At 32.6% G+C, this 27,355-nt stretch overlaps 2 protein-coding genes across 3 annotated transcripts; both read right to left on the bottom strand.

The window, feature by feature from the left end:
• Positions 1–134: 134 nt before the first annotated feature.
• On the bottom strand, positions 135–16,935 carry LOC132743455 (N-acetylglucosamine-1-phosphotransferase subunits alpha/beta-like). Of its 2 annotated transcripts, none has more exons than XM_060731978.1 (9): positions 15,580–16,935; positions 10,092–10,153; positions 8,577–8,693; positions 7,344–7,515; positions 5,647–5,817; positions 4,800–5,104; positions 4,268–4,402; positions 3,714–3,818; positions 135–2,122 (listed from the first exon to the last, which is right to left on the bottom strand). In XM_060731978.1, exons 1-9 carry the CDS (start codon positions 15,763–15,765, stop codon positions 1,987–1,989), a joined length of 1,389 nt encoding a protein of 462 aa, XP_060587961.1. In that variant the 5' UTR covers positions 15,766–16,935; the 3' UTR covers positions 135–1,986. The 2 variants fall into 2 exon arrangements, with proteins under 2 accessions (XP_060587961.1, XP_060587962.1); XM_060731979.1 differs by having other exon boundaries at positions 8,589–8,693; positions 15,580–16,934.
• Positions 16,936–17,344: 409 nt separating this feature from the next.
• On the bottom strand, positions 17,345–24,134 carry LOC132743452 (solute carrier family 22 member 4-like). The gene is made up of 9 exons (XM_060731976.1): positions 24,021–24,134; positions 21,586–22,080; positions 20,599–21,020; positions 19,785–20,006; positions 19,230–19,364; positions 18,684–18,772; positions 18,229–18,346; positions 17,909–17,981; positions 17,345–17,568 (listed from the first exon to the last, which is right to left on the bottom strand). Exons 1-9 carry the CDS (start codon positions 24,114–24,116, stop codon positions 17,452–17,454), a joined length of 1,767 nt encoding a protein of 588 aa, XP_060587959.1. The 5' UTR covers positions 24,117–24,134; the 3' UTR covers positions 17,345–17,451.
• Positions 24,135–27,355: the final 3,221 nt, after the last annotated feature.

A 27,355-nucleotide genomic window follows, 5' to 3' on the forward strand; every position in this document is an offset into this window, starting at 1 on the left:
GAGAGGGGGGCAGGGAAGGTATGGAAGGGTGAATTTGGCCAGGAAGGGGCGAGAAGGCGGGAGTGTAGAAAAAAGCATATATATGTTTAAAAAGGTTTAACACAACTATTAATGAATTAACATGTATATTTTATTTTACAAAGGCAACAAGGAAACATTAATATAATGTAAAACAATCCAAACACTCATAGAGCTATCATACATAAAGATTTTCTAATACATTTATAAATCACATTCTATCAAAGCATTTCCATGTGAATGATTATAACTGTAATTTTGAATATGGTACATGTAATAATGATAACTATTATGATTATAATTATAATAGACCGAATAATAATGATACTGTTGAAAATGCCAGTTAAGTTGGCAGCATAACGCACTTAGTCTAGCAGCTTAAATTTAATGACATACTGTTTAACAGAACTGTTCGAAAATGCATTATCACTTGAAAGAACATTATAAGCATATGTGATATAAAAAATCACCTCTGTGCTGCTAAAGCTCAGATGAGCTAACTTATGCTCCAAAACAGCCTGGCACCCAAGAAACTTGATGTTGGCAGTGTAGCAGTCATAGTTATTGACCTTAATCGGTGTTTTGCTTTATGGTGCACAATTTATGTGATATGGAGCCGCATCAGGAGAGATGATTTTGACTAACCTAAGCTGTTACAAAGTTAAAGAAACAGCAGGGGTCAAAACCACCCCACCTGCTGGAGCTAAGAGAGTCATAGATTCCGATAATTTGTGATCACGCAAGGATAAACGGTGGCTAAAATTATGATGGCTCAGTCCTTAAAGCCAACCTCTCAGCCACAAGGGGAGACCTTTATGAGTAATATAGTAACTATCGAAACTGACCATTATCACTTTATTTAGGCTAAAAGTCTGCCACCTTTAAACAGTTAGATTTCTTTTGTCATTTCATATGTGCTTTTTATGTCACCAGCAAATGATTATAAGCCATTTTCCAACGTAGCTCCTATCTAAATCACTAACTTTACGCAGCTAGACCGCAAGGCTGCCAACATTACCATTTTCATGGACTTATAATGGTTAAAAAGGAAATTCATCACCAGAAAAGAGACTTTTAAATCAACTGTAAAGCAATAGGAAACAAAATGATCTATTGTTCATTATAGATATTTTTGCATGAACCATAATTTAATCAAAGTACTGAATTACTCATATGCTCAATTAGATCCTCTATATTTACATATGCGCATGCACCAGCAAACAAGCACACCATCACACTAACACACATTTGGAATAAAAAGGTAAAGTACGTATCATTTATCCTTGTATCCATGAAATGCTGTTGGACGTAAAGACATGAAAAGATACGTGATGTAAATGAATAAATATCAAGTAAATAGATGAACAAATAAATAATGAAAAAAAAATGCATAATGACGAAGTTATGACGTCATACACTGGATACCATGATGAATAAACATCATTGATTATAATGTAACAGCCTGACAAATCTTCTATTATAATTAATGGAGTATCAATTATGTTATATCTTAAATCAATATTGCTAGCATCATAAATGCAAACTCAATTTAGATTGTTAAGCATATGTAATGCCTTGGAATTAACACAATTGTACACCTTTATTTCATCTAAGATTATGCTGCAAGTACATGTATATTTTTTTAACTGAACCTTTACTGTTCAACAAATGCGATTTAAGTAATACCAGTTTTAATCTCGGAATTTCCTTTTCTTTTAATAATTATGATACGGACCCTTTTGAGCAAGTATGCAAGCCGCCATATTGATAGTTTCTAATATTATGACGTCACAGTGGGAAATACCCTGTCACGTGACAATAATACCAAAAATAGGTTTACGAAAAGAAAGAAAAAGCGGCTTAGTTAATGTAACAATATTTCCTGAAATAAGACGATATTTGCCGTTATACAAGTTTCCGTTTTTCTTAAATATTTCTAAATATAATTAACTAATCAAAGAGCCTGCATCAAGATATTTCATACAGCGACGGTGTCGGAAAAAGTTCATGTAGGAAATTTGTAATGTCATTTACAAGAACATCCCTGTCATTTTCATACATCATTTGTAAAAACCGTGTCGTGATGACCAGGAACTTGGGTTTTCTGAAATGAAAAGAATACAATAGAGCTATAACTGTCATTGTTCTATTGCAGATATATAGATAAACATAACTAAATAATTGAGCCGCGCCATAACAAAACCAACATAATTGGGTTTGCGACCAGCATGGATCCAGACCAGCCTGCGCATCCGCGCAGTCTGATCAGGATCCATGCTGTTCGCTATCAGTTTCTTTACTTGTTATATGGTTTGTAAGCGAACAGCATGGATCCTGATCAGACTGCGCGGATGCGCAGGCTGGTCTGGATCCATGCTGGTCGCAAACCATCACGTTGGTTTTGTCATGGCGCGGCTCATATATTCGTTTTGTCAAAGTGGAACGATGGTACCATGCTTAATATATCTACCTTTGTCAATCTACCGAGAGACTGTGGGTTAGAGCCTTATAAGGACCACGACAATGTTTCTTCATATGACAATAAAATATAATTTTTTATACTAGTAGTTCAAGGAAGCGCATTAAAGATATTTGTAACGATTATAATCTATCTTGAATAAATAATCTTTAATAGTAAACCGTCAGTCGTATGACTAATTAATGTGAACATTCATTCATTTATCCCTGTCATAAGTTGATATTATCTGATGTCAATAGAGGGTTAATGGGCCATTACCCGTACTCGTGCAGTATTATGTGAAAAAGCACACGGGTGCATATGCATGGTGATGGTTTTTATAAGTCTGAATCAGATTTAAAGGCACGAAAGAGGTACATTTGCGCTATCTATACTTGCATAAAAGTATGTTTTATTCGATGTTTCTGATATTCGTTATTTGTTTTTTCATATGAAGAAACTGTAATGTAATGCCATTAACACGTAAATGTGATGATGTTTGTTAAATATGTTATTTATCGCGTAATGCACGTTTTCTTCTCTATTTATGTGCAAATGTGTGCGCTCGGTTTATGCAAAACTATTGTATCATACATAAATAGGATTAATTGTTTAATTGAATTTTTCTAAACAAAAATCTCCATGCCATGATTGATGTTCACAAACTGTTGCATTGTGAAGAAGTGTAAAATGACCGGAGTGCCATGCTTTTTATGTAATAAATATCTCATTATTATAACTCTCGTGATTTAATTACTATATAACATTATGTGACTTTATGGGGAAACAAGCCGGCAACATTGCTTTTCGGGTCGCTGACAGTATCAAACGGTCCTCACGAGCATATTAGTTATTACATGTCTTTCTTGATTATGTTTTTGTTCGGTATAAGAAAATGAATTTAATATCTTACAGCAGGTGATAGAACAAAATGTTCACCCTTTATAAGATAGTGTCACCCATGGTTAACGACTTGGTTGGCATGAAATGTCGCAGGGGGAACATTTCGTTCTCTCTGCCTCAGAAGAATATGGTATTTAAATATTGTTGTATATACTTTTAATAGTGCAACTAAAACAATCATTTGACAACATCAAAGAAACTTTGTTTTAATGTCGCAATGATATATCGAGATATATTGAGATTAAACCGCTGGAACGCAGGACTGTTTTGTTCATTTGGTCACGAAAGAGTAAAAGTAGAAACAGTTTAAAATGGGTTTATTATTTTAACTTACAGAAGTTGAAGTCTTTTCTTGGCTTCGTCAAGCTGTTTTCTTCTAGCGTTCACATCTCTATTATCCAATTCAAGGATATCCTTGTTACAACACTCCTTTACAAATCTGAAGATGTAAAGAAACATCCGGAAAGTTTTTTAAAGTAAAATAGTGCGATTGTTTTTTTGTGAAGCATGAAAAATCTAATATCAGATAATGTTTGGTTTCCATCACAGTATGCTACAATTGTTTTCCGTTTTGGGGTAATTAAAAGATGTTGATTGAGAAGGAAATATTTGTGATAGAGACAAAATTTGCTATTGTTTGGTTGAAATAACCCTTCATGTAGAGACAAATATGTGAGGTGGACACATTTTCATATACAGAATATATAAAATGATCAGTTTAGTTTAAACAGTTTTTATTTAAGAACATACACATACAGTACATATGATAACATTTATACACTGGAAGTGGATAAGAACAGAAAATACCAAGAGGACCCTTTTATTGTTGAATGTATGTTTGTTGAAAACTGATAATTTTTTCAAGTACTAGCAATAAAATATACTTACGTTAAATTTGTTTTTACATTAACAAGTCCGTTTTCCTCCAATGTCAGTAGGAAGTTATTGTAAGCAAACTGATATTGCATCGTTAGATGATGCCGGATTTTGATTGAAGATGTTTTGTCCCATTCGTATAGGAAACTATAAAAAATAAATAAATAAATGAAGAAGAAAAACTGTGGCGCAATGTCTTGATGATAAGAAGCCTATAGTGGTCAACAAAATTGAAGGAAATATCTTTCAAAAAGCTAAGAAGACAAAAACATAACAACAACAACATAAGCAGCAGCAGCAGCAGCAGCAGCAGCAAAACTACTTATACTACTACTTAAAACAAAACTACTGCTACTGCTACTGTTGCCGTTGCTACTTCTGATGCTGGTGCTACATATTTGATATTAGTTCTCCATCAACTTTTTTATTATTTTTAAACAAATTTTCTTCGCTTTGCGGCATAATGTGATTAGAGCTTGCATAAAAATTTTCAATTAGCTGTTAATTCATAACTTAATTGGTCATATCTAGATGAAAATACAACCTATATTGCAGCAAACGAAGAATGTCTCTATTAAACATGTGAGGTCCATGTTCCGGTATGTATCTATTTGCTGGTCCAAAAACTTTATTGAAGAGAAAATGAGCATGCATCATCGAGCCCATCCAACTGTCGAACATAAAAAATCTGTCATTTTCTGTATATGTCGGAACTTTTTTCCCTGCACAATCATCACCGTCCCACTCACAGCTGGCGGTGTTGCACTCTGGTTCACAAACACCATTGCTAACGTTGTTAGAGGCACACAATTTGTTACAGCGTTCCAGTTTCTCGTGCATGAAACGGAGCTGGTAATGTTCAAATTAATCAAAGTGTTCTTAAAATACTGATATGATAATGATAATAATAAAATATAAGATGAAATGATGAAATGATGATGATAACGGTGATGATGATAATTATCATAAATAAAATATTTCAATTATTTCTAAAAAAACAAACTTTCTATAAAGGTGCACAAATTTATACAAAACATTGTACATGTATATATTAATGCTATAGATCTAGATTACTTGACTGTTATATGGTTCAATATAAACGGTTTTATGCATATATAACCCGATCGTAAGGCGATTGTTATATTGGCAACAATCATTAATTCACCATATTCACGGTCATATAACGTGTTATAGTACTGTCTATTTGCACAACTACTTGCTTTGGTACCTCTTAAATTTACAGCAGTTGTGTAAACATATTATATAAAAGTCACAATTATACCTCTAAAACCGACGTCTCAAATGTGCACTATAATAAAAACGTTGTATGTACTTTTAAACTACAGTGATTGCAAGAAAATAAAAAAGCAATAATAATAATTTCTTATTACCTCATATTTGCCGTCTTCAGTGAGAAAGTCAGAAAGTTCTAGTCTTGATGTTAAGATAATATCATCATTCATGTATATAAAATTGTTTGAAAGTCCTTTAATGTTGTGTATGTGGCATTCTATTGCCGGTGAAGAGAACGTCGGAAGATGACTTTTGTTTAGAAATATCTCCTGCAATAACAAACATTTTAAAATGCGTTCGTCCCGTTTTTGTGATAGTACTACAAAGTTCAAGAAATACAGTAAAGAAATGCCCTGTTGTAAATGTATGTATGGCATAACTGATGTCAAATTTAAAGAAATAAAGTAAAAATTAATGGTTTAATCTTTAAATAAATAAAAAGAAGCGCTTTGTTAGGTTAGACATAAAATGTATTGCCGTACATTTGTGAGGTTTTCTAAAATGTCAAGAACTACTGTCAGAATAAATGATTAATCGTTGAGAAACAAAACGTATTTTTTCATTTTACAACTTATAATGTTGTGTTTAGTAACAAAAATAATGATAAGGATACTATGGTAACATAATGCAATTTCTCTTTGTTTATAATCTAGCTTTTTAAACAAATTAAGTACTAGTTTCCAATAGTATTAATTATAATAGATTAATCAGCTTATGTCTAGCTATAATAACTTATCAACACCCTTGCATTTATTAATCGGATTTGTTGCTAAGCAACAATGCGCAAATTTGTCAAAATACTAATTATGAAACATTATCTCTAAATGAAGTTGATATTGAACGCATACTGAACTTTATATTCGACATTAAAAGCATGGATTAATGTGTAACAAATTGAAAAGAACATTTCCTAGTAACCATTTGTTTGATGCAAAAGAGCCAGTACATGTACATGTAACCCTTGTGAAAACGCTGACTTACAACAAATGTTAAACATTGAAAACTGAATGTCCAAAATATATGCGAAAATGTATTCGGTACCATTAACAAAATAATAAGTTTTTTAAACAAAGAAATCTGAAAGATTTTGTATTCCTGTAAAAAGACAAACAAGGATGTAACCAAGCACATACTGTGAACCAAATAATAATGATACATGTTTATGATACAAATATAGACTGAGATTAAAGCAACAAACATGAACACAATCATGCTGTGTCTATACGTGACTATACTTAGTACTTAAACATACTGAGATTTAAACAACATAATAAATACGAGAATTTATGGTAATCTTTTACATAAAAAAGGTTTTGTATGTAATTTTTCAATGGGCACATATTTCGTAAGTATTCTAAAAGTAGGTTAAAAAACATTAGAAATGTATCATTTGGATAATCATATGAAATATTTTTTGGAAATCACAATCTGTTAATATAGTTCTAAAGTGATTTAGTATGAACATTTATATGATGAACATATATCATGATGAATTATGATAATGATTATGATAATGTGTTCTAGAACACATTATTATCTGCTATATATAGATATTTCATATATCAGATCATGTATCTAACTCCTGCCAACATTGTCCACTTATAACTCGTTCGTGATTTATTTTTACATATGATAGTAAACTTGAATACTATCATAACTTATTATTTAGAGTATTTAATACCTTACTTTATACACTAATTCACTATTAAATAATGAACAAATGGTCAAATTTTCAAAGTTAGAGCCACAGAAAAAAACTCGAAATCGAAACAAGCTGGAATCTTTTAAGATATACCTTATGAGTAACAATTTTGATCCGAGGGTTGTCTTTATTAAGCCAGTCTGGTATCTGATCATTCGTTACGAGGTAAATATATCTGACCCAGTTTGCGTATTTTTCTATGGACCTCAATGAATATCTCAGTGTTCCATAGTCAAAATATCTATTCAGTGCCAGTACATCTGCTCTGAAAAAACAACGTTTGAAAATGTCGTAAATGGATATATCAGAATTGAAATAAAAGTTACATGTTCAATCATAGACACAAATTTTTTAATTATTTTGACGTATGAACTTTAAAGGGACTGCACTGAGGTTCATGACATGACGGGCTGGAAATAATTTTTCAAGATGAGTGTTCCGTTTGATGTAGGTCTAGACCAATAACTTGTGTGCAAAATTTCAGATCATTCACTCGCTCAGATTTTTCAAAACTAATGATTCTAATTGTGAAAAAAAAAACGACCAAAAGATGTAAAGCGTTGCAACGCTTAACTCTCAGCTCCGGCTATAAATAGTACATACATACCATTTTATTTTTGAATATATTTCTTATTTATCTTTTGTATGACCCCAGCAGATTTTTTTTGTAAATAATTCATATTTTATGTTTATAGACCTTTGGATCTTAGTGGAGTTCCTTAAATAATTAGCAAAAGTTTGAACGAAACAGATAACATTATGATAATGTTGAGAAGATGACAAATGAACCTTAGAAAACACACAGACAGTTCATGCAAACTATTTTCTTTGTGCTCAATATAAATTGAAAATTAAACCAACATAATTGTAAACGCCATAAGCTTTAATTGGTTGATGAAGACATCGTGCGTTTTTGACTTCATCTCAGGCACCTGAGTAGAACAATTGACATTCCTAAGACTAGCTGGATATATTTTCCCTAGTTGACGACTTTATCCAACAGGTAATAAGGGGGGGGGGACAAGTGATTCTAGAACAATGATCTGAAATTCTCGGTCACCCTGTTATCCGTTTTAACAGAAAGAAATTAACATTATTTTAGTATATCTCTTGAATGAGTCATCGTCAATGTTATTTCTGATTTTAATGCCAGGGTCATAAAAGGTCAGAGTAAAAATAAACCTTAGAAGACACGCAAATAATTAATGCAAAAATTTGTTCTCTTTATTGTATATATATGTTAGAATGTAATCAAATCTATGACATCTTCACGGTTATTACTGATTTTAATATCAAGGTCATTAAAGGTCAAGGTCAGACACTTACGTAACGTCATACCTTGCCTTCCTAATGAGAGAAATGTACTCATCCAGGTCTTGCTTGAATTTTTTCTCTGATCCGTTGACCCATGTATATACAACATCAATATCTTCTCTGTGTGGACTTGAAATTAAAGTAAGAAAATGCTCATAACATATGAAAACATATGATTGTTTTTTGTTTTTGTTATCCCCCCCCCCATATATTTCATTCAGTTGGTTATTCTTGTGTAGATTGAGACAATAAACTTATATGTGACGTGACGTGATGTGATGCCATATCATATCATGTCATATTCACATCATATCATATTCAAATATCATATATCATATCATATTCATATCATATCATATTCATATCATATCATATCATATTCATATCGTATCATATCCATATCATATCATATCATATTCATATCATATCATATCATATCATATTCATATCATATCATATCATATTCATATATAATATCATATTTATATCATATTATATTCATATCATATCAAATTCATATCATATCATATCATAACAACATAACATATCATATCATATTCATATCATATCATACTTTATATATGCATTTAAACAGCTAATCGATTTTAAAGTTATTATTTTCAGAGCAGCTGTTGAGATGTCTTTTTCATTCAGCATTAGTTTCATGGCTTTTTAATGATCATAATAAACATATAAAGAGTGACGAACAAATATCGTTTATAGATATTCATTCATTAAATGAAAGAAAACACATGGATAACCCTCAAGGTATTTGTAACCTAATAATATTAATTTTTTTTAATCTACTTCTTACACATTACAAATCATTCGCATTTACTCAATTTATCAAGTAGTTTAGCACAAAAAGATAACTTAAAAAGGCATTAAAACCCAGGAACATAAAATACAACTTGAAAACCTGCAAGAGAAGAGGATTGGCATAAGCAGCAGTTCGAACAACAAAAACTTTACCCTTCTTAAAATAAATTTAAAAAAAGAAATAAAAAAAAAAAACAAGAATAAAAATTAAAATAAACAAATAAATAAATAAAAATTAAAAAAAAGGATATATATATAAATCTTTTTTTAATCACAAAATGATTTCATCAATTTAAAGTACAAATGTACATGTTAACATATATTGAAAAATAAAAGAAGACAAAATAGCATAAAGTATAGAGAGAATTTAATAACTTTCTAACTTTATAAATGTATTAATGCAAAAAAACAACAATAAGAATCCACAGAAAACGTAATCGTTTTATTAAAGACCTTTTTGAGCCGCGTCACGACAAAACCAACATAATGGGTTTGCGACCAGCATGGATCCAGACCAGCCTGCGCGTCCGCGCAGTCTTATCAGGATCCATGCTGTTCGCTTACCAACTCTATTACAAGTAGAGAAACTGATAGCGAACAGCATGGATCCTGATCAGACTTCGCGGATGCGCAGGCTGGTCTGGATCCATGCTGGTTGCAAACGCACTATGTTGGTTTTGTCGTGACGCGGCTCATTTTTAAACTTACACATGCACCACATTACGAAATGACACACCACCTTCATACAAACTAGTGTTATATTCGTCAATCTGAAAACATATCAAATAAACTTTATACTTGAGTGGATGCTAGGAATAAATAGTAAACGAATGTCATATTTCTAGCAAAAGACACTATTCAAACATTACATCTTTTATGCTAATATCACACGCAGCTTTCTGTTCATAGGTTCACGTTTCACATCACCTACATCAATATCAAATGTTTTTGTTGGAACTAAACACATTTAATGCATAGATCCCTGACATGTCCAGTTCTTGTTATCAAATTAGTGGATACAATAAAAAATTTCGATTCACATCAAGTTTGTTAACAAAAGAGCACATGTCAATGTTTGTGGTCATATCTTTAGTTATTCCATTGAAAAAGCAGAGTAAGGCCACATGTGTCACAAATCACATTCGTCACAATTGTGAAGAATGAGATCACATTCGTCACAAATTTTGTGATGCATGTGATCCAATGTTTTAGACAATCACATTCGTCACGAGTTTAAAATCACAAATGTCACAAATTTGAGATAAATATTGTTTTCTTCAATGCTTTTCACTGAGTCACAAACGTCACAAATTTTTAGGACTGAAATCAATTATTGGAACTAAAACTACAGACATTTTTATCCCCTCCCCCGCTGATGAAATCGGGAGTGATGGGACTGTTTTAGCGTGTTCGTCCGCCTGTCAGTCCAGATTTAGTTTCCGCACTATCCGGCCATTGATTACTGTATATGGAATCATTTCGTTTCCACGCTATTTTTCAGCAACTTCTGGATGGATATCGATTCTGCAACTTTGTAGGAACCTTCATTCACAAACCAGTTGCACATATAACCAGCATATCTCCATTTCTTTTTAAAAACAGACTTATTGCCCCTTGTTGTTGTTGTTATTTATAAAACACTGTATATAGAACTATTGCTTTTCTGCGCTCTAGGAATTTCAACGAAATTTAGTTTAATATAAAGAGGAGATGCGCATCTCGAAAAATCTCGACGGGACACTAAAGGATTTGGTCCGACTTGAGGGTACGGTCGCTTATATGGGCTTTCCGGCGGCGACTTTAGATAAACACATAAACAAACAAACAAGATGTGCATATCATCATCATCATCATCCTCATCATCATCAGTATTTCCCGTTTGGCCGTTTAATACAGAGTTATGATCCATAATTTATTATCATTTATTGTTCATAGAAAAGCATTAATTCAACCCTATTCTTCAACAAATCTGCTGAATAATTTAAACAAAACTATGTGGGTACATCTAATACCAAGCGGAGATGTGTATATTGACGGTACTTACCCGAAGTTAAGACCCCTGGTTGCTTAATATTCAGTCAGATAACTTAAGTATTTCATGTCTTCAAATGTTAAATATATCTAATTTTAATTGTGTGGGAACCTTCAATACAAAAAGGGCATGTGCATTATCGCCGTGACCTTGAGTGATATGGGCCCTGATAATTTATGCTTTAACCGACTATTTCCCCGGAGTCTTTATTCGAAATGTATCCTGCAATTGTTTAATTTTCAATCAGTATATGATGCTGTCGGCGGTAAACATTAATTCAGCGAATTTGCTTGCAAGATATTTGAATGACCTCGTGTAATTATAGCTTCGCAAGACCAATCATATTCTACAAGAAATGTTAAGTTTTCTTTAAGTTTATTTATTCAACTTCCTTCATGATTCTCATTTAACCCTTTCCTTTATAGATATTACTGGTAAAATAACTATATGAACCGCGCCATATTGAACCCTAGATGAGCCGTCAGTACTAAAGAACTCTGATATAATATAGGAATAACGCATGTTTCTTTTTTCGTGTTAAAAATATCTGTAGAAACCCAAGGATTAGTTGGTACCCGACCCAACGTATCCCGAGGGTTTCAGCAGTTGTTATGACACGGAACAATCATTCGTTAACGCTATTCTAGCATAAAGCATGCATAAATCTAACACAATCCATACACAATCAAGCAACATCACTGATTTTCCTCGGATTGCACGGGAACGTCAGCGTTGTATGTGACCGTGACGTCATTTCCGTTTTAGTTAAGCAGCGTCCGGGCCACAATGTATTGACGCTGTGCCACGGAAAACGTATATCAAAAAGGTGTTTTAACAGCGCATGAGCGCTAGAATCTCCTTGTTAAAAGACCTTTTTGGTCCTGTTAAAACACCCCGAAATCATGGTTATAACGGCAATTTTATGCTAGAATATAAAGTAATGAATAACAACATGGATTCCAAGAAGACTAAAAGCAAACTCACATTGCACAATACTAGCCGCAATTATAATACTGCTAATAAAGTTCACGAATTTTCATTGGTTTAGAGGCGGGATATATTTATAGGTTATTACAGAGGTCTGATGTGCCTTTATTCGATTTTGGCCCACTAAAAGAGCCCGAGGGCTAATACCGATCTTGTAGACCCATATCGCATTAAGGCACACCAGACCTGTTCTATAACCTTTTTATTGCATGTGCTCATTTATGTTTTGGTTTTCATTATAGAATTAAAAAAATCGTTTGAAAACATTGTTCAGCGACAATGTATAATTTATTTTAAAAAGCGAGGGACTTTTGACGTCGTCTAATGACGTTGACGTCATTTCCTCACAAACATTTGTTTTTAATATATTTTGGCGTTATTTAACTGTTTGGAGATTGTTTTTCAAGTGTTTCTTCAATTTTGCTTTTTTATCAAGATATATTTTAGTTAAACGTATTTTTTCTTATAAAATTGTCAATCTTTCCGCGTTTTTTAGCAACCCGAAGTGGGAAATCGATATCGGCCCAACCGGAAGTCGGACCGATATCGATATTTGGCGCATCACGTCACCTGACCACAGTCATATTACATGGACAAAACTCATATACGTTTAAATTCACATTTTTTTTCTATTTATAGTGTTTGCCGTTGCGTATTTATAGGTTATTACACAGGTCTAGTGTGTCTGAATGCAATATTGGCCAAGAAGAGGTATTGGCCCGAGGGCTTTAGCGGTCTCGTAGGCCAATATAGAGGATATTACATGAGTGTCTTTTCATATTGAATTTATTAAACGAGTTGGATAAAATAATAAATTGCGAGGCTCTGCCGAGCATTTTATTATTTTATTCATATCACAGGTTAAATTTTGGAGCCGATAAACCGAAAAATTGTTGTTATTTTGCCTTATAAACGCGGTAAAATCAAGCGACGTCCGCTAACGTTAAATGACGTCGACGTCAAAACGATATTATACTAGTTTATTGCATTTGTTACTATAAATAGTAACAAAAATGCTAAGGAAGTGTGCTGATATTGCCCAAAGAGTGCCGATATAAGCATGCATTGAGCAAGTGTGCCAGATATCGGCACACTTGCTAGTGTGCCAAAAATCCATATCATGACGTCACGTCCGGTTGACGTAAACAAGTTTTGACGTTGGAGCGCTCAAGATATAACTTATAGTTAACTTATCAGCATAACACGCAACAGGATAGATAAAGATTAAATTTCTGCACATTTTTATATGATTTTATAGAAATTTAATGAGCAGATATTTAAAATACAAATGTTTGTGGCGAACGGAAAATGTGAAGAAAATAGACACGATTTGTTAGAAAACAGTATGGAGATAAAACATTAAACTTTGTTTAGAAGAATAACATAATTGAGTGTCTACATATGCAATAAAAAGGTTATGATACAGGGCAAGTGTGCCTGAAGGAAGATATCGGCACACTTGGTCCGCATTGGCCCTCGGGCTAAAGCCCTCGGGCCAATACCTAACCAAGTGTGCCGATATCTTCCTTCAGGCACACTTGCCCTGTATAATAACCTCTAAGTAATATGGAAAATATGTAATGGCTTTATTACACTCCCGCGACGTCAAAACATGTGATAAATCGCATTTAGGCACACCAGACCTGTTCTATAACCTTTTTATTGCTAATTTATGTTTTGCTTTTCATTTTCAATATAGGGATAACGCATGTTTTTTCGTGTTATAACATCCAAATACGAGACACATAATACCGAGTTTCATGTGAATATCTTTAGATACTAGTTACAGAAAAAACTCAACACAGAGGTTAATAATTGGAAAAATTGGGTAATGTTATGGGTATTGGTATGTTAGCTAACATTTTCATCCCGAACACATGTGTTAATATCTTTTGTACTCTTTAATTGAACCAAGATTCCTGAAAGTCTGCGGAAGTCAAAAGTCTGTCAGACCAAAAAAGGTTCATTGATGTCAAAAGGTCCTAATCTCTAATTAGATATCCTGAAAGTCAACGGGGGTCTCAGCTACTTCCCAAACAATCATATATGGTCTCATTGGTGTAAATATGGTCATAATTTGTACTGAAACTAAGATTAAGTCTGTGAGATTCCTTTAGACTGTCGCTGTATGGTGGGAAGAAATTTGAGGGTTCACAGAGGTAAAAGATCACTTCCAGTTGAAGTCTGATACTATGCCGTGCATTGTCACCAAAAATTTTTTGAAGGTTTCGAGAACGTAAGACGACTTGATAGCAATACCATTACGACAATGCGACAGTTCTATGAAGACAATACAATGCCGACGATACGATATTGCAACAAGTTAGTACGATGGCGATAATGCAATGGTGGTGAAAAGATATTGGTATCGTGATGTCGACATCACAATATCGATTTATTGCATTGTCGCCCTTGTACTATCGCACTGATATAACCACGACTGTCCTTATGATATTCCGTGTATCACATATTGAAAAATAAACTTGTGACATTTGTGATTCGCCTGTTTAAAAATTCTCAATTTTGCTTGTGACGTTTGTGATTGGCATTTTTACCCGATTTTGGTCAATCACATTCGTCACAAAAGTCATTTGTGACGAATGTGATCACATTCGTCACAAATTCATAAAAACTTGTGACGAATGTGATTTGTGACACATGTGGCCTAACAGAGCAGAGTAAGAGTCTCTCAATAATCTGACTCTATCATAACTTATATAATTTTATGAACTACAGATGCATGTAGTAAACAATATGATGCTGTGAAATTAAGGCCCATTCTCCATAGAAAATTATATAAAACATCATGTGTTGACATGAAAGATTTACCTCGTTTAAAGGAGATATGGAATTGCAAATATGGAAGTTTTGCAAACTCAACGTCATCTCCTGACCTAAGCTTCAACACACAGTCTTTTCGATTCTATGCATTAGACAATAACTGGTCGTTTAAAAAAAAGTCAAACAAAAACTGGAAACATGGTCAAAGTTTTATCTACCATGGATGTTTGCAAAGGATAACTATTCCCGTATTTTCTGTTCACTGACCTACTAGATGCCTTTCTAATGGTCATGTTATCAAAATTTGTTAGGGACTGCATTAGCACTTGTTGATCGCGCTTGTCGACTTACATTCTTAAAAATTTTATCTAAAAATTAACAGAGGGTCATACTTACTGCATTTAATTCTGCTAGTATATGAAGGTATGTGCTGAATATCCAAAAGCAAATTATCACGATAGCTGTGAGTCTATTACGGTGCATTACAGCTCTTGGAAGCAGTACTTTATGAATAAAACACGAAAAAGTAGACATAACAACTACATGTTTCATTGAAATTATCAAATGGAGCCAATAGTGCATATTGTCCACCTTTGGTTTTTTGAAAGAATATACCGATATGTCCAGCCCATGAGATAGAAATTATCTTTTCATGTACAGCTAACGCAGGAAAAAAGGCATCAAACAGTAAATGAAAATTTAAATGGTCATACGTAGTCTTTTATCATATATTAAATAAAAATGACCATTGGATCTTTAACAAATTCTTCAAAATGTGTTGACTAAGCAAGCATTGCCGCCTCCTATCAAAATATCCCTGAATTTAATTTTATATTATCCTTGTTGTTGATATACATTCCAGTTTTCCTTCTACAAGTATTGCATCTTTTCGCATTTGTTTGTTTCATTTTCAGCTTCATTTTATATAATTTGTACACATTTTACACTTGATTAACTGCAAATGATTAACCATATCAGATAAAAAAAGATAAAAATACAACAATTAAAAAATATGTAGTTATGGAATCAAACTTCGGCACTTCTTATAAATCCATTAAATATGTGATATACACATTCGTTAAAATTTCTTTGTAAACCCTTCAGTAACAGTTCATCCTACACATTGTCTATTGAGATACCACGCCTACTGCATCAACAATTGTTACGATATTTTATCTTTCCCTTTTATTTTCTTTACAATTATTCATTGTTCAACATTATTTTGCAATGTTCAATATGTTTCACACGCTTAATGGTTTGTCAGTGTGTCCAAATTGATTTTTGTTTTTTAAGCATGTTATTTAAAGGCAAACACATCGTCAATAAATGTAGCATCTGTGGACTAAAAGAAATAACTGCTATGTTTATGTCCATCATATTTATCATACATAATCCAGAGTTTTAATCAATTAAAAATACATTATGCATAAGAAAAAAAAAATTTTTTTGCTTCTCTAGAAAGTGCAAACATGAGTTTAATGACATTAAACATGATTGTGGTTTTAAAACGTAATAGATGCTTACCATATAAAGAAAGAAGCGCTTAATGTGGAGAAATTTCTCATAAAAGTAGTAAATTGTAAACAAACGCCCATTTAAAATATTATAGCAAATTAATGTACTCAATCCTAACCAACTTAAGAACTTGCCAGTATTTTATCCGTCTTTGACAAGGGAAATAAGTGCGTTATTATACTCAAAAAATAAATACTCACTTATCTCCCTCTTCAAGTAAAAATAAAATGAGCCGCGCCACCACAAAACCAACATAATGGGTTTGCGACCAGCATGGATCCAGACCAGCCTGCGCATCCGCGCAGTCTGATCAGGATTCATGATGTTCACTATCAGTTTCTCTACTTGTTATAGGGTTGGTAAGCGAACAGCATGGATCTTGATCAGACTGCGCGGATGCGCAGGCTGGTCTGGATCCATGCTTGTCGCAATCGCACTATGTTGGTTTTGTCGTGACGCGGCTCAAATATTATTTTTCTGACGAGCACGATTCATTATAATGTGCTGTTAAACAAATGTTATACATTGTATGCTGATATGTATATAATATTAGAAAAACCTTGACATGTTATTACTTTTGGACAAAATTTGCAGCAAATTGACAAATAAATTGAAACGAACAATATATATATGATAAAAACTTTTATTTGATAGTTGATATTTATATTATGTTGAACATTTTGTATAGTAAATTTCACGCCATATTTTAAGACATACAAGAACATCTTCAACAGCAGCTGCTGGGTTTTGTCATTATATGTCGTCTTTCAAATATTTGTCCATAGTTTCTGGCAGAAAGAACGTACCAACCGCACATATACATGATATACCACCACATACATAGAACAGAAGTCCAGGTAGCCAAGTGTTCTGAAACAGAATTAAATTAGCAAATTTGAATGAAAACATATGCAAACCAACGAATTCACTTGAAGAATTGCTTTTAAATTACATAATGTGAAAGGTAGCAAAACAATTTGGAAACTATTAGGAAATCCAGAACATCGAGCTAAAGCATTCTTTAAAAAGACGAAAATACACCCAAGTTACATTATATTATGTACAAACTTAGGCTTGAACTAAATAAAAGCGATCGGTGATCCGAAAATTCAAATATTTTATTCACACACATAATTATAATGATCGCTTTTTTTGTCTTGATTGTTCAATATCACTAGTTATCTGTCTAGTTGGTGATTTTAATACGTACAAAATAGACAAGTTGTGGTCCAATCACAGCAGCAATTCCACCTAAAAAACTCAAGGTTCCAAAGCCGATGTTTCTGAAAATAAATCATCCCCTTTATTGCACCACACATATCCTTTTACATGTAAATGAAATCAAAATCTGAACAAGTAATTATTGAAAACATGTTTTATAGGAATCATTAGCTTAATTACACAGATTAAATGAAATAAAAGCTTACTTTATTCATCAAACATATTTTAACACCTGGTTACATGTACTCACTTCTGTTAAATTCATTTTATGCCTGTGCATGTAGTGCAAATGAACATGAAATAGTCTACCTGATAACTGTTGGATATAACTCAACGGTCATCGTTTGCACCGATGACCATGCGGCACTTATGCTCGTGTTAGCGATAATTGCTAGAATATTTGTCATCTGATCTGTAAACGTGAAATCTGAAAAAAAAATGTTAAAAAGTAAGTTAAATTTTAAATACATGAATTTTAATTAAAACTAGTTTTTGAAAGTTTAATTACTTCTACACTGATAAAACCGGTTTTGATAAGCTATTTTTCAACAGTGTAAAACTAGTCTAGCCTGTACAGAATTGCAGTCACATCATGCTGACCAGGCTCTATACAGATGGTTTTCTTTACTTTCGTGCTAATATTTCCAAAATTGACAATTGCCAGTTCTAAAAAATCGGAGCAGGACAAGTCTGTGAAATTCTGCAAATAAAAGGTAAATAGAAAACCTTGAATTATATTTGATTTGAATGGGTCAATATCTCACTGTGTTTAACTGTATGGAGCAATCCAATAACGGTGCCAGCAAAAGTCACTATCAGGAAACACAAAATAGTGGTTTTACGTCGCCCAAATCTGAAATAACATATACCTTATACATCAAAAGTAGCCTCATCCATAACTGTATCCAATCTTAACTTTTTTCAGGCAAAATACAGAAACTGCCATAAAAAGTATTAACAATTACAATACATCAACATCATTCAATTGTTGGTTTTGTAATTTATTAGTCTAAGGTAAAGCAGTTGTTTTAAAAAGCTTAACAACATGCATGATGTGATTAACATTCGTGCACTCGGTAGTGTTACCTGTCCTATACAACGCATTAAATCATGTATAAAGCATATTTTGATACTTTTTTCGACGATAGATAAGAACAGATAATACAAGAGCTCTTACTGACAAATTTAACGCAATCCTCAATGATTGTAAAAAAGAATTATAATGCTGAATATATTTTCAAACAATAAATAAAACAAGGCTTTTTTATTGTTTCTTATTCAATAATATTATAGTGCAGGAGTTCAGTTACTTGTTGCAAAGGAAAATGCCTAATGTTTTTGATGGAATGCTTGTTACACTGAACAAGAACAAGTTCAGAAAGATGTTTCCAGAGAGAGCCTGAATGCCAAACCATATACCATAACCGACCACGCCCAGGGCGATCCTATAATTAAACATTGCTTCATTTAACAGATAAAATAAAACAAACACGTAAACAAACAAACAAACAAACAAACAAACAAACTAACATATAAATAAATAAACACATAATTTCAAAACAAAATAAAGATATGTATAATTGTATTTTTACATTTTCTCTCATGATCAGACTCAATCAAACCAAGACTGCAATTCTTTCACAAAAAAGGTTGTTTTCAATTCTTCAAAATGATCACCTACCCCCTTTGCAGATTTTCTCAGTATCTTGAATATCACTCAGTACCCCAACATTATTATCAAATGTATGATGTTGAACTGATGTTAAAATAAATATTGATGTTATATCACAGCCAAATGTTCTTATTAGAAATAGTCTTAAATTAAGAGAACAAAAACAGGTGAAAAATCTTAGATAACACCTTACCAGTTTAGGATCAGCAAAATCGTTACCCGAGCCATTGCAAGCGTCTTGAACAAGCTAACAAATGTGTATGTTTGCTTTTTGAATTTCTCTTGTCTACTAAACACCTTATCTATACAAATATCATGTTCATGACCGTTAAATTTGGCTACAGTTTTAATGACCTGTTTTGCCTTCATGTAGTCATTTCGAGCAATATGCCATCGAAAACTTTCTGGTATAATCCTAAAATAAAATGCGGAATCGTACAATTTAAATTTAATGACAATAAAGGAGATATCTAAAGAGATAAATGCAATTTCTTTTCTAAACGTCGCTAAAATGCACTATTTATTTGTCATTTTGTAGTATTACTTTCCTGCCAGATAAGTTTCATGTTAATACTTACTAACACTTATCCTGCTGGAAGTTAACTAGATAAGCATTGGTGCATTTGGCCAGATTACACTGTTGGCCCACCAAATTCAAATACATATCTTGATATCAACACAATTCATAATGGTCAGTTACATATATGTGAGCTTGATTAGTCTAATCAAGAAAACCGCTCGTTATGACTTTAAAATTATAATGGCAGAAAATAAATGTTATTCAGTTCAGTTTTTGTATTATGATTCTTTTTACTGTTTAAATTTTTTAAGGCTCGGCATATTACAAATTATGCAGGACAATGGTAAACATTTTAATTTAAAAATAAGTAGCGACCTTTTTCAGAAAAAAAAACATTATACAGAAAATGCAAAATAATGGTTTGCAATATTAATTAATGGAAACAAAAATACTAACAATATAAGAAAATTCCATTTTGTATACTTACAGCCATGCAAACAAGCACGGAATTGCCATTAACGCTGTAATTAATTGCATGTACCTCCAGTCATGAACTAACCATGCGCACAGAGCGAAAATGCTTTGTTGTATTGGCCATGATGGAAAACCTACTATCCATGTTCGCCATTTTGCCAGTGTAAACTCGGACAAAATGTTATATTGGGTTGCTGTGAATACTCCGTACCCTAAACCGGTGAAAAATGTACATACAGCAAACATCTGCCATGCCGATGCGAAAAAGCCGAGGAAGTTAAACAAAAGGACCAATAGTATTGACATGAAGAATGGAAGTTTTCTACCAAACTGGTCTGCCACATGGCCGGAAATCACGTTGCCAGCCAATGATCCTGCCAGCTGCAGTGAACTTATTGTACTTGGAATAAAATCTCGGTCACATACAAGATTAAACTGAAACAATCCGGAAAAAATTAAAAAGCAAAAAAAAAAAAAAAAAAAAAAAACCTTAGCATCAATAACAGTGTAACTGATGTTATTATCTTTAGAAGACAGGCTAAATGACAAGGCCTTTGACATGTGTTTATTCATATTTTTCATTTAAAAAGCGATACAGAAAATACAACTTTCATTTCAAGCTGTGATATAAAATAACTTTTTAAAGTCTTGTCAATTGAGTCAAATAACTTTGATTTATGTTCAATAAGTAATCGCCTAAAATGTTTAAATAGATAAAAGACCCCTAAATACTTCATTCCGCTTCATAAATAATATCATCATCATTTATAACGTATATGATTTTATCATCATTTTAATCTTATAAGATTAAAATCATGATACACTGTCATGTTTTTCATTTTTATTCTTAATTGAGTGATTTTTTTAACATCTTTGATGTCAACAACCGGTCAAAGCAGTATCATTCTTTACACTAACATAGTATTGAAATAAATGGCCTAAAATAAAATGATTTACTTGAGGTGTAAATAAATTTAATATATAAGATACTATTTCTTACCTCTCCATTAACGGTTTTCAGTTTATCACTGAATACAAAGCTTTCACATTTAGTGCCATTTTCCGATTTACATGTCTCTATACAATTTAGCTTCAAGCAAACTGGAGACCCAATATGTGCTGATGTACTGTTTGTAAACATTTCAGAATTTGCACAGAACCATGCCGTTGTAGAAGTGAAAATCATAAGATTTGTGAAGCTAAAGCAGAATATGGTCTTGATTAGATGTACAACAACAGACATACGGATTTGAAATCGACCACACCCTCCCATATCTTCAATGATTTCATCAGGAGATGCAACTACGTTTTCTTTGATACCATCATCAGAGGCCACGACTTTGTCTGTAGTATTTCTTTCCTCCAACATAAGTTGTTTCTCTTCTTCTGTTTGATTCACAAGAGTATCCATGTTTGCTGTCATTATGCTACTCAGATTGCTGCAAGGTCCTGTGGGCTTGTTTAGGTTTACATCCATTTGAAACTCTTTGCAATCCTATATTTGAAATGAATATAAAAAAAAAACGATGCAGAGCGGGCTAAAAGGTAATGTGGCAAAGCAGTACCAATGGGAAGTCCTGAAGATCAATACACTCAAACTTTTCCAGCTACTATCAATATTTTTCCAAGAATAATATATCATTAAGATAAACGAGGACAGCAAATGAATTACGATAAAAAAAGAACAAAAACAAAAAAACAAACAAACAAAAGAAAACAGTTTGAATTGAAAGTTGACATGGATCAAATATAAAATATGAATCAAATGTTGACTTGAACAAAACTTTACAATAAACTTTAACTACATTATACACATAAAGATTTTAAAAGATAATTGTCATAAAATGCACAGTTTGTGTTTATTTTGTTGCTTTACTTGTATTAGTCATATATTCGTACAAATTATTTGTTTATGACTGGAGAAGATGTGTTAAAATGATGCCTGTAAAACAAATGTGAAAATGTGATGATCGTATTGATGTTTAACCCCTTTGGGCGTTCCTTAAGTGTACTGTTTTATTGTAAAAAAATCATGTATTGGATGTGATAAAATTCGACAATATAATACGTAGTGAAAACCAAAACCGAAAATGTTTAACATTCCTAATAAAATAATATTTATGTTTGACGGGTTAACACTTAAAATGACGGATTCTCTTTTAAGGGATGACAGAGTCTGAATGATTCAGTTGATATAAAGCAAATATTTCCAAATTTTACACATAAATTCAAAGTACCTCTGGTTGGCTTTTTGAATAATGAAGGACTCAAATATGATGGATACAGTATTGTTTGACATTCAAAGCAGATTATAAAAATATGTAATTGTACAATTAAGATAGACATTTATTCATTACCGTTTGTAGTTTTGCAAAGGAAATAAAAAAATGGCTACATTTTTCACAAATTAAGACGCTTGTAGATAATGAAACACTGTTCTTACTTTATAACTGATTCCGTTTCAAATGATATTGCAAGCTGTCACTATTACGTATTTAATTTTGGGGATGTTTACTGATTACTGCTCATTGTAAGCTAACATTAGTATGTGTGTCCTTTTCGAGTATCCCAACCGCTGATTGATTTGTGGGTTGGGTTTAACGTGGCATCAATATAGTAGAGGCCCAGCTTTACTGGTGGTGGAATACCTAAGAGTGTTTACTGAGCGTTGGTGGTTCTACTCGGGTGCCCGTTCGTGCCTGAAATAATGCACGGAAGGGGACTCGAGGTCTTCCTCCACCAGTAAAGCTGGAACGTCGCCAAATGACATATACTGTGTCGGTGTGACGTAAAACCCAATCTATCAAACAAACAAGCATACGTGTGCCCCTCCGTGCATTATTTCAGGTACGAACAGGAATCTGAGTAAGATCACTGACTTTTCGTAAAGTGGCCGGATAGCCCTCTCACATGAAACAATCCAAAGTGCCTGGTGGTATTCGAACACACGGCGGAGAGGGACAAGTTACCTTAAAATTTTAACCAGTCTGCCACGGCCGCCCACTAAATTTATGTAACGACCTTTATCAAACAATATTAATTTAAAGGAGACAATCAAAAAGATTGTGTTTAAACTTGCTTTTTATGTGTTATTCAAACTTTGAGAACGAATCTAAAATTCTTATAATATCGACTCATTGATACAATTTATTTTTCATTTAACTTTAATTCTCGGACTACAGTACATGTATATCATAATTAACTTCAAATTAAGTCACTCTTTGCTTGCATGATTTGTTTTATTATCAATGCAACTGTTAGTTAGTCTAAAAAAAGAGACGGCAGTGTCAAAAACAGTTATAGCATTTTTTAAAATAAGCACAAATATGCGTTGCACAATAATTATGCTAAGTTCAATAGACAGCGTGCGATTAACGAAATTAATGCAATTTAATACCAAAAGATTTAATAGGGAATAAAAATACAAACTCAAACCTTTAAATTAAATCCGAAAATGATAGTTAACTTTATGTATATATCAATAAATTGAAAAAAAATCAAATGAAGCCTTTCCTCGGAAGATTTTTCCATCTTTATTTTCGTAAATTTTTTTGGGTTTTGAAAGCTAAATTTCCCAATAAAAGTGAAAAAGTTTTATACATTAAAAGAGTGTTTTGGGAATTTAAATAAAGCATGACTGTTGATTGGGGGAAAAATAAATTAAATTTGGGTAATAAAAAAATACAAATGGGATTTTAAAGGGTTTTTTTTTTTGTTTTAAAATGTGATAAAATTTCCCGCACAAGAAAGGTTTCCCACATTTTTAACAAATCGTTTGAAAAGGGTAAAACATTTAAAAACATGGTTAGTTAAGATGAAATAAGAAAAAATAAGTTTTTATACCGTCCATTTTTTTCTCAGTTAACTTGTGCTATCTTAAACCAGTTGAAAAACTTGATATTTGTATAACAATATAACATTTTTTTTTCTGCAAGCACACATTCTTTCTTAGGTTGAACACTCGTTTATAAAGCTATATGTTTGTTATGCTCGTAAATAAGGCTTCTTCGAAACAAAAAATGTTCAGAAGATACCTGTTTAAACATTTTCGAGGGAAGCTTCATAAGATTTAAATCTTTTACATACACTTAAACTTTCATTTTTTAGATTTGATTTAAAGGTTTGATTTTGTTTTCAATTTTTGGTATTTATGTGCATTTCATCAATCGCACACTTTCTATTGAACTTACATAATTGTATAGTTGCAGTGCTATGCATGAGCAAGTGTGCACTCTTGTGTACGATGTATGTTGTAACTGTACATAATGCGCATGCGTTTAGTAATATTAAGAAATTTGCAATTACTGTTTTTGTCGCGGTTGTCTCATGCCTGACTATCAAAGGTATTGCAATATAACTAAACAATGCAAACGAACGGTTTTTAATGGTGATGGCGACAGTATAAGTCAAATGAAACATAAATTGTTTTTTTTTTTTAAACTGAATGAATATTTTAATTATTAAAGAAGAGATAGTTCGTTCTCAGAGTTTGAACAACACATACTTGTTAGAAAAAATTCGATAATAGATGAAAAAGTTTGAGTCAGTGTACTGATTTGCCACAGTTTATTAGGGACGCTCTTCATTGGGTTATTTTATATCAAATGTACGTACGATTGCCAAGAGAAAAATGACAGTAAGCCTAAACAAACCTAAAGGGTCTTTCAGCCATCTGAATAACATAATGGCAGAAAACATGGATACTCTTGGTGATCAGACAGAAGAACCAACTTATTTTAGAGGAAAGAAATATTACATAAAAAACTCGTTACTTCTGACAATGATAACAAAGAAAAAGTAGGTGCATAGATGAAATCATGGATGACATGGGAGGGTGCGATTGATTTTAAGATGTCAATGTTCATCTAATCAAGACTGTTTTTATTTGTTTGGGTCGTCAGACCAAACAAATAATGGTAGCGAAATTTCAGACCCTGATATGTTTATTTGCAAAATCCGAAAATAGTCCGAACTCCTCGAAGCGGTTACTTCCCTTTATAAGTACACTAACGCCGAAAAATTAAGGGGATAAGGGGAGATCACTGTGTAAAGATTGTCAAGTGACAGGCGCATACATTTTTAAGCCTACTCGGGGAAGATAAATACTTCCCAATTCGTCGAAGATTTCTAATATTGTGTAGTTCTTCACAGATATACATGCTTATATTAAGCTCCAAGATTATTTACATCAGTGTTAAACAACAGATTTACCGCGAACAAAATATCTCGAAATTAATAAGGGTTACAAACCCTAATTTAGTATGAAGAGGTTTTCTTCAGGCTTTCTTCCCGTGGTCGAGGGGTTACACGCTCGTTTAGGAAGCGAGAGATCTGGAGTTCAAATCCCAGATAAGGCAACTAATGTGTTTTTATTATTAGTTGTTTTGTTTTAAAATGATTTAAGCCAAATAAACATTGAATTGAATATCATTGTTGCAATTAGCCTTATAGCGAATTTACTACAGTTATAACACTGAAAACAGCACTGGTGGCACTTTACAAAAACAAATTGTTTTATAATCTCACAATCTTCTCTTTATTGACATTTTTAGACAAATTCAGCGCTTTCTGTGCTTTGATTTTGCTTTAGTTTTACAAATCTTATGATCTTCACTTCATTTGGTCTGTACATACAATGTAAACGATACTACCGTTACTACCTGTCAAATTTTCTACGTGCTTAAAATTGAACAGTGCTGAGACGTGTAGATCGAAGAATGGCATATATAATGTGAAAAGTTTGTTTTCAATCATAAACTTAAAACCGTTGTTTAGGAGGGAATGTAGGGGGAAGTATTAGTATCTTATCCAATCGATTTTTACCTTCTTCAGATTAATCGTTTCAACACTCTCTGTGTTAATGTTTTTAAACTGGTGGTGGTGCCCCGAGATGTTAAAAAATGTAAAGTTTAATCAAGAGTAAAAATGGGAATCATGCGTATCATCATTGATATCTTAAAATTCATGACCCGTGGAAAGCAATTGAGTTTTAATACATTCATCAGAAAAAAAGTTAAGTTATTTCTTTATTTAGACGTGTTAAAAAAATAAGAAAAAAAAAAACCCACATAGTTTAGACAATATGAATAGAGAAATAATGTAAGATCATATGTTAAAGTTTTACATGTTCTCAATCACTTGCTAGATAATAAACAGAAACATAACATAACTCAAAACATCAAAAACACGAAATTACGACCATGGAGGAAAGCCATAATAACCACTTTTTAAACGGAAAATTATAAATGAATGAATGAATGTCAATATTGTCATTTTGACATTTCTTTTCTAGCGATGAAATTAGATTTACCTACAACGCTATCAATGAAATAGTTTTTTAAATTCTCTCTTATTTGTTTCAGTTTTATCATGGGTTATCCCATGTACTCTCAGTTGCGGGATTATTAGCTTCAACTTGATTTCCGGTCAGATGGCAGACCAGTTGTGTAAAAACGGCAATTTGCACGTCAATTTACATGCTCTTGCCTTTTTGTTTAACTTCCTTGCCAGTGTTTACAATTACAATGAATAGCTGTCGACAGAAATAGCAAGGTATTCTTATATTTATGTAGAGGGAGGTTACTGAGATTTTTAACTTCAGTTTAGTAACTCATTTACCTCCCTTATAAAAGAGGAATTCTTTGATTTTAAAGCTAGTTAAGGCCTAAAGTTGATGTGGGGTTACTTATGGATGGAGTTCCAATATCGGCCCTGTAGTTCATTACACATTATAATCATTCGTGCAGCTGATGTAAACACGAAATTGACAC

The sequence above is a fragment of the Ruditapes philippinarum genome, unplaced genomic scaffold (assembly GCF_026571515.1).
Source record: "Ruditapes philippinarum isolate M1 unplaced genomic scaffold, ASM2657151v2 ctg5134_1_1_1_1, whole genome shotgun sequence".
Lineage (NCBI taxonomy): Eukaryota > Metazoa > Mollusca > Bivalvia > Venerida > Veneridae > Ruditapes > Ruditapes philippinarum.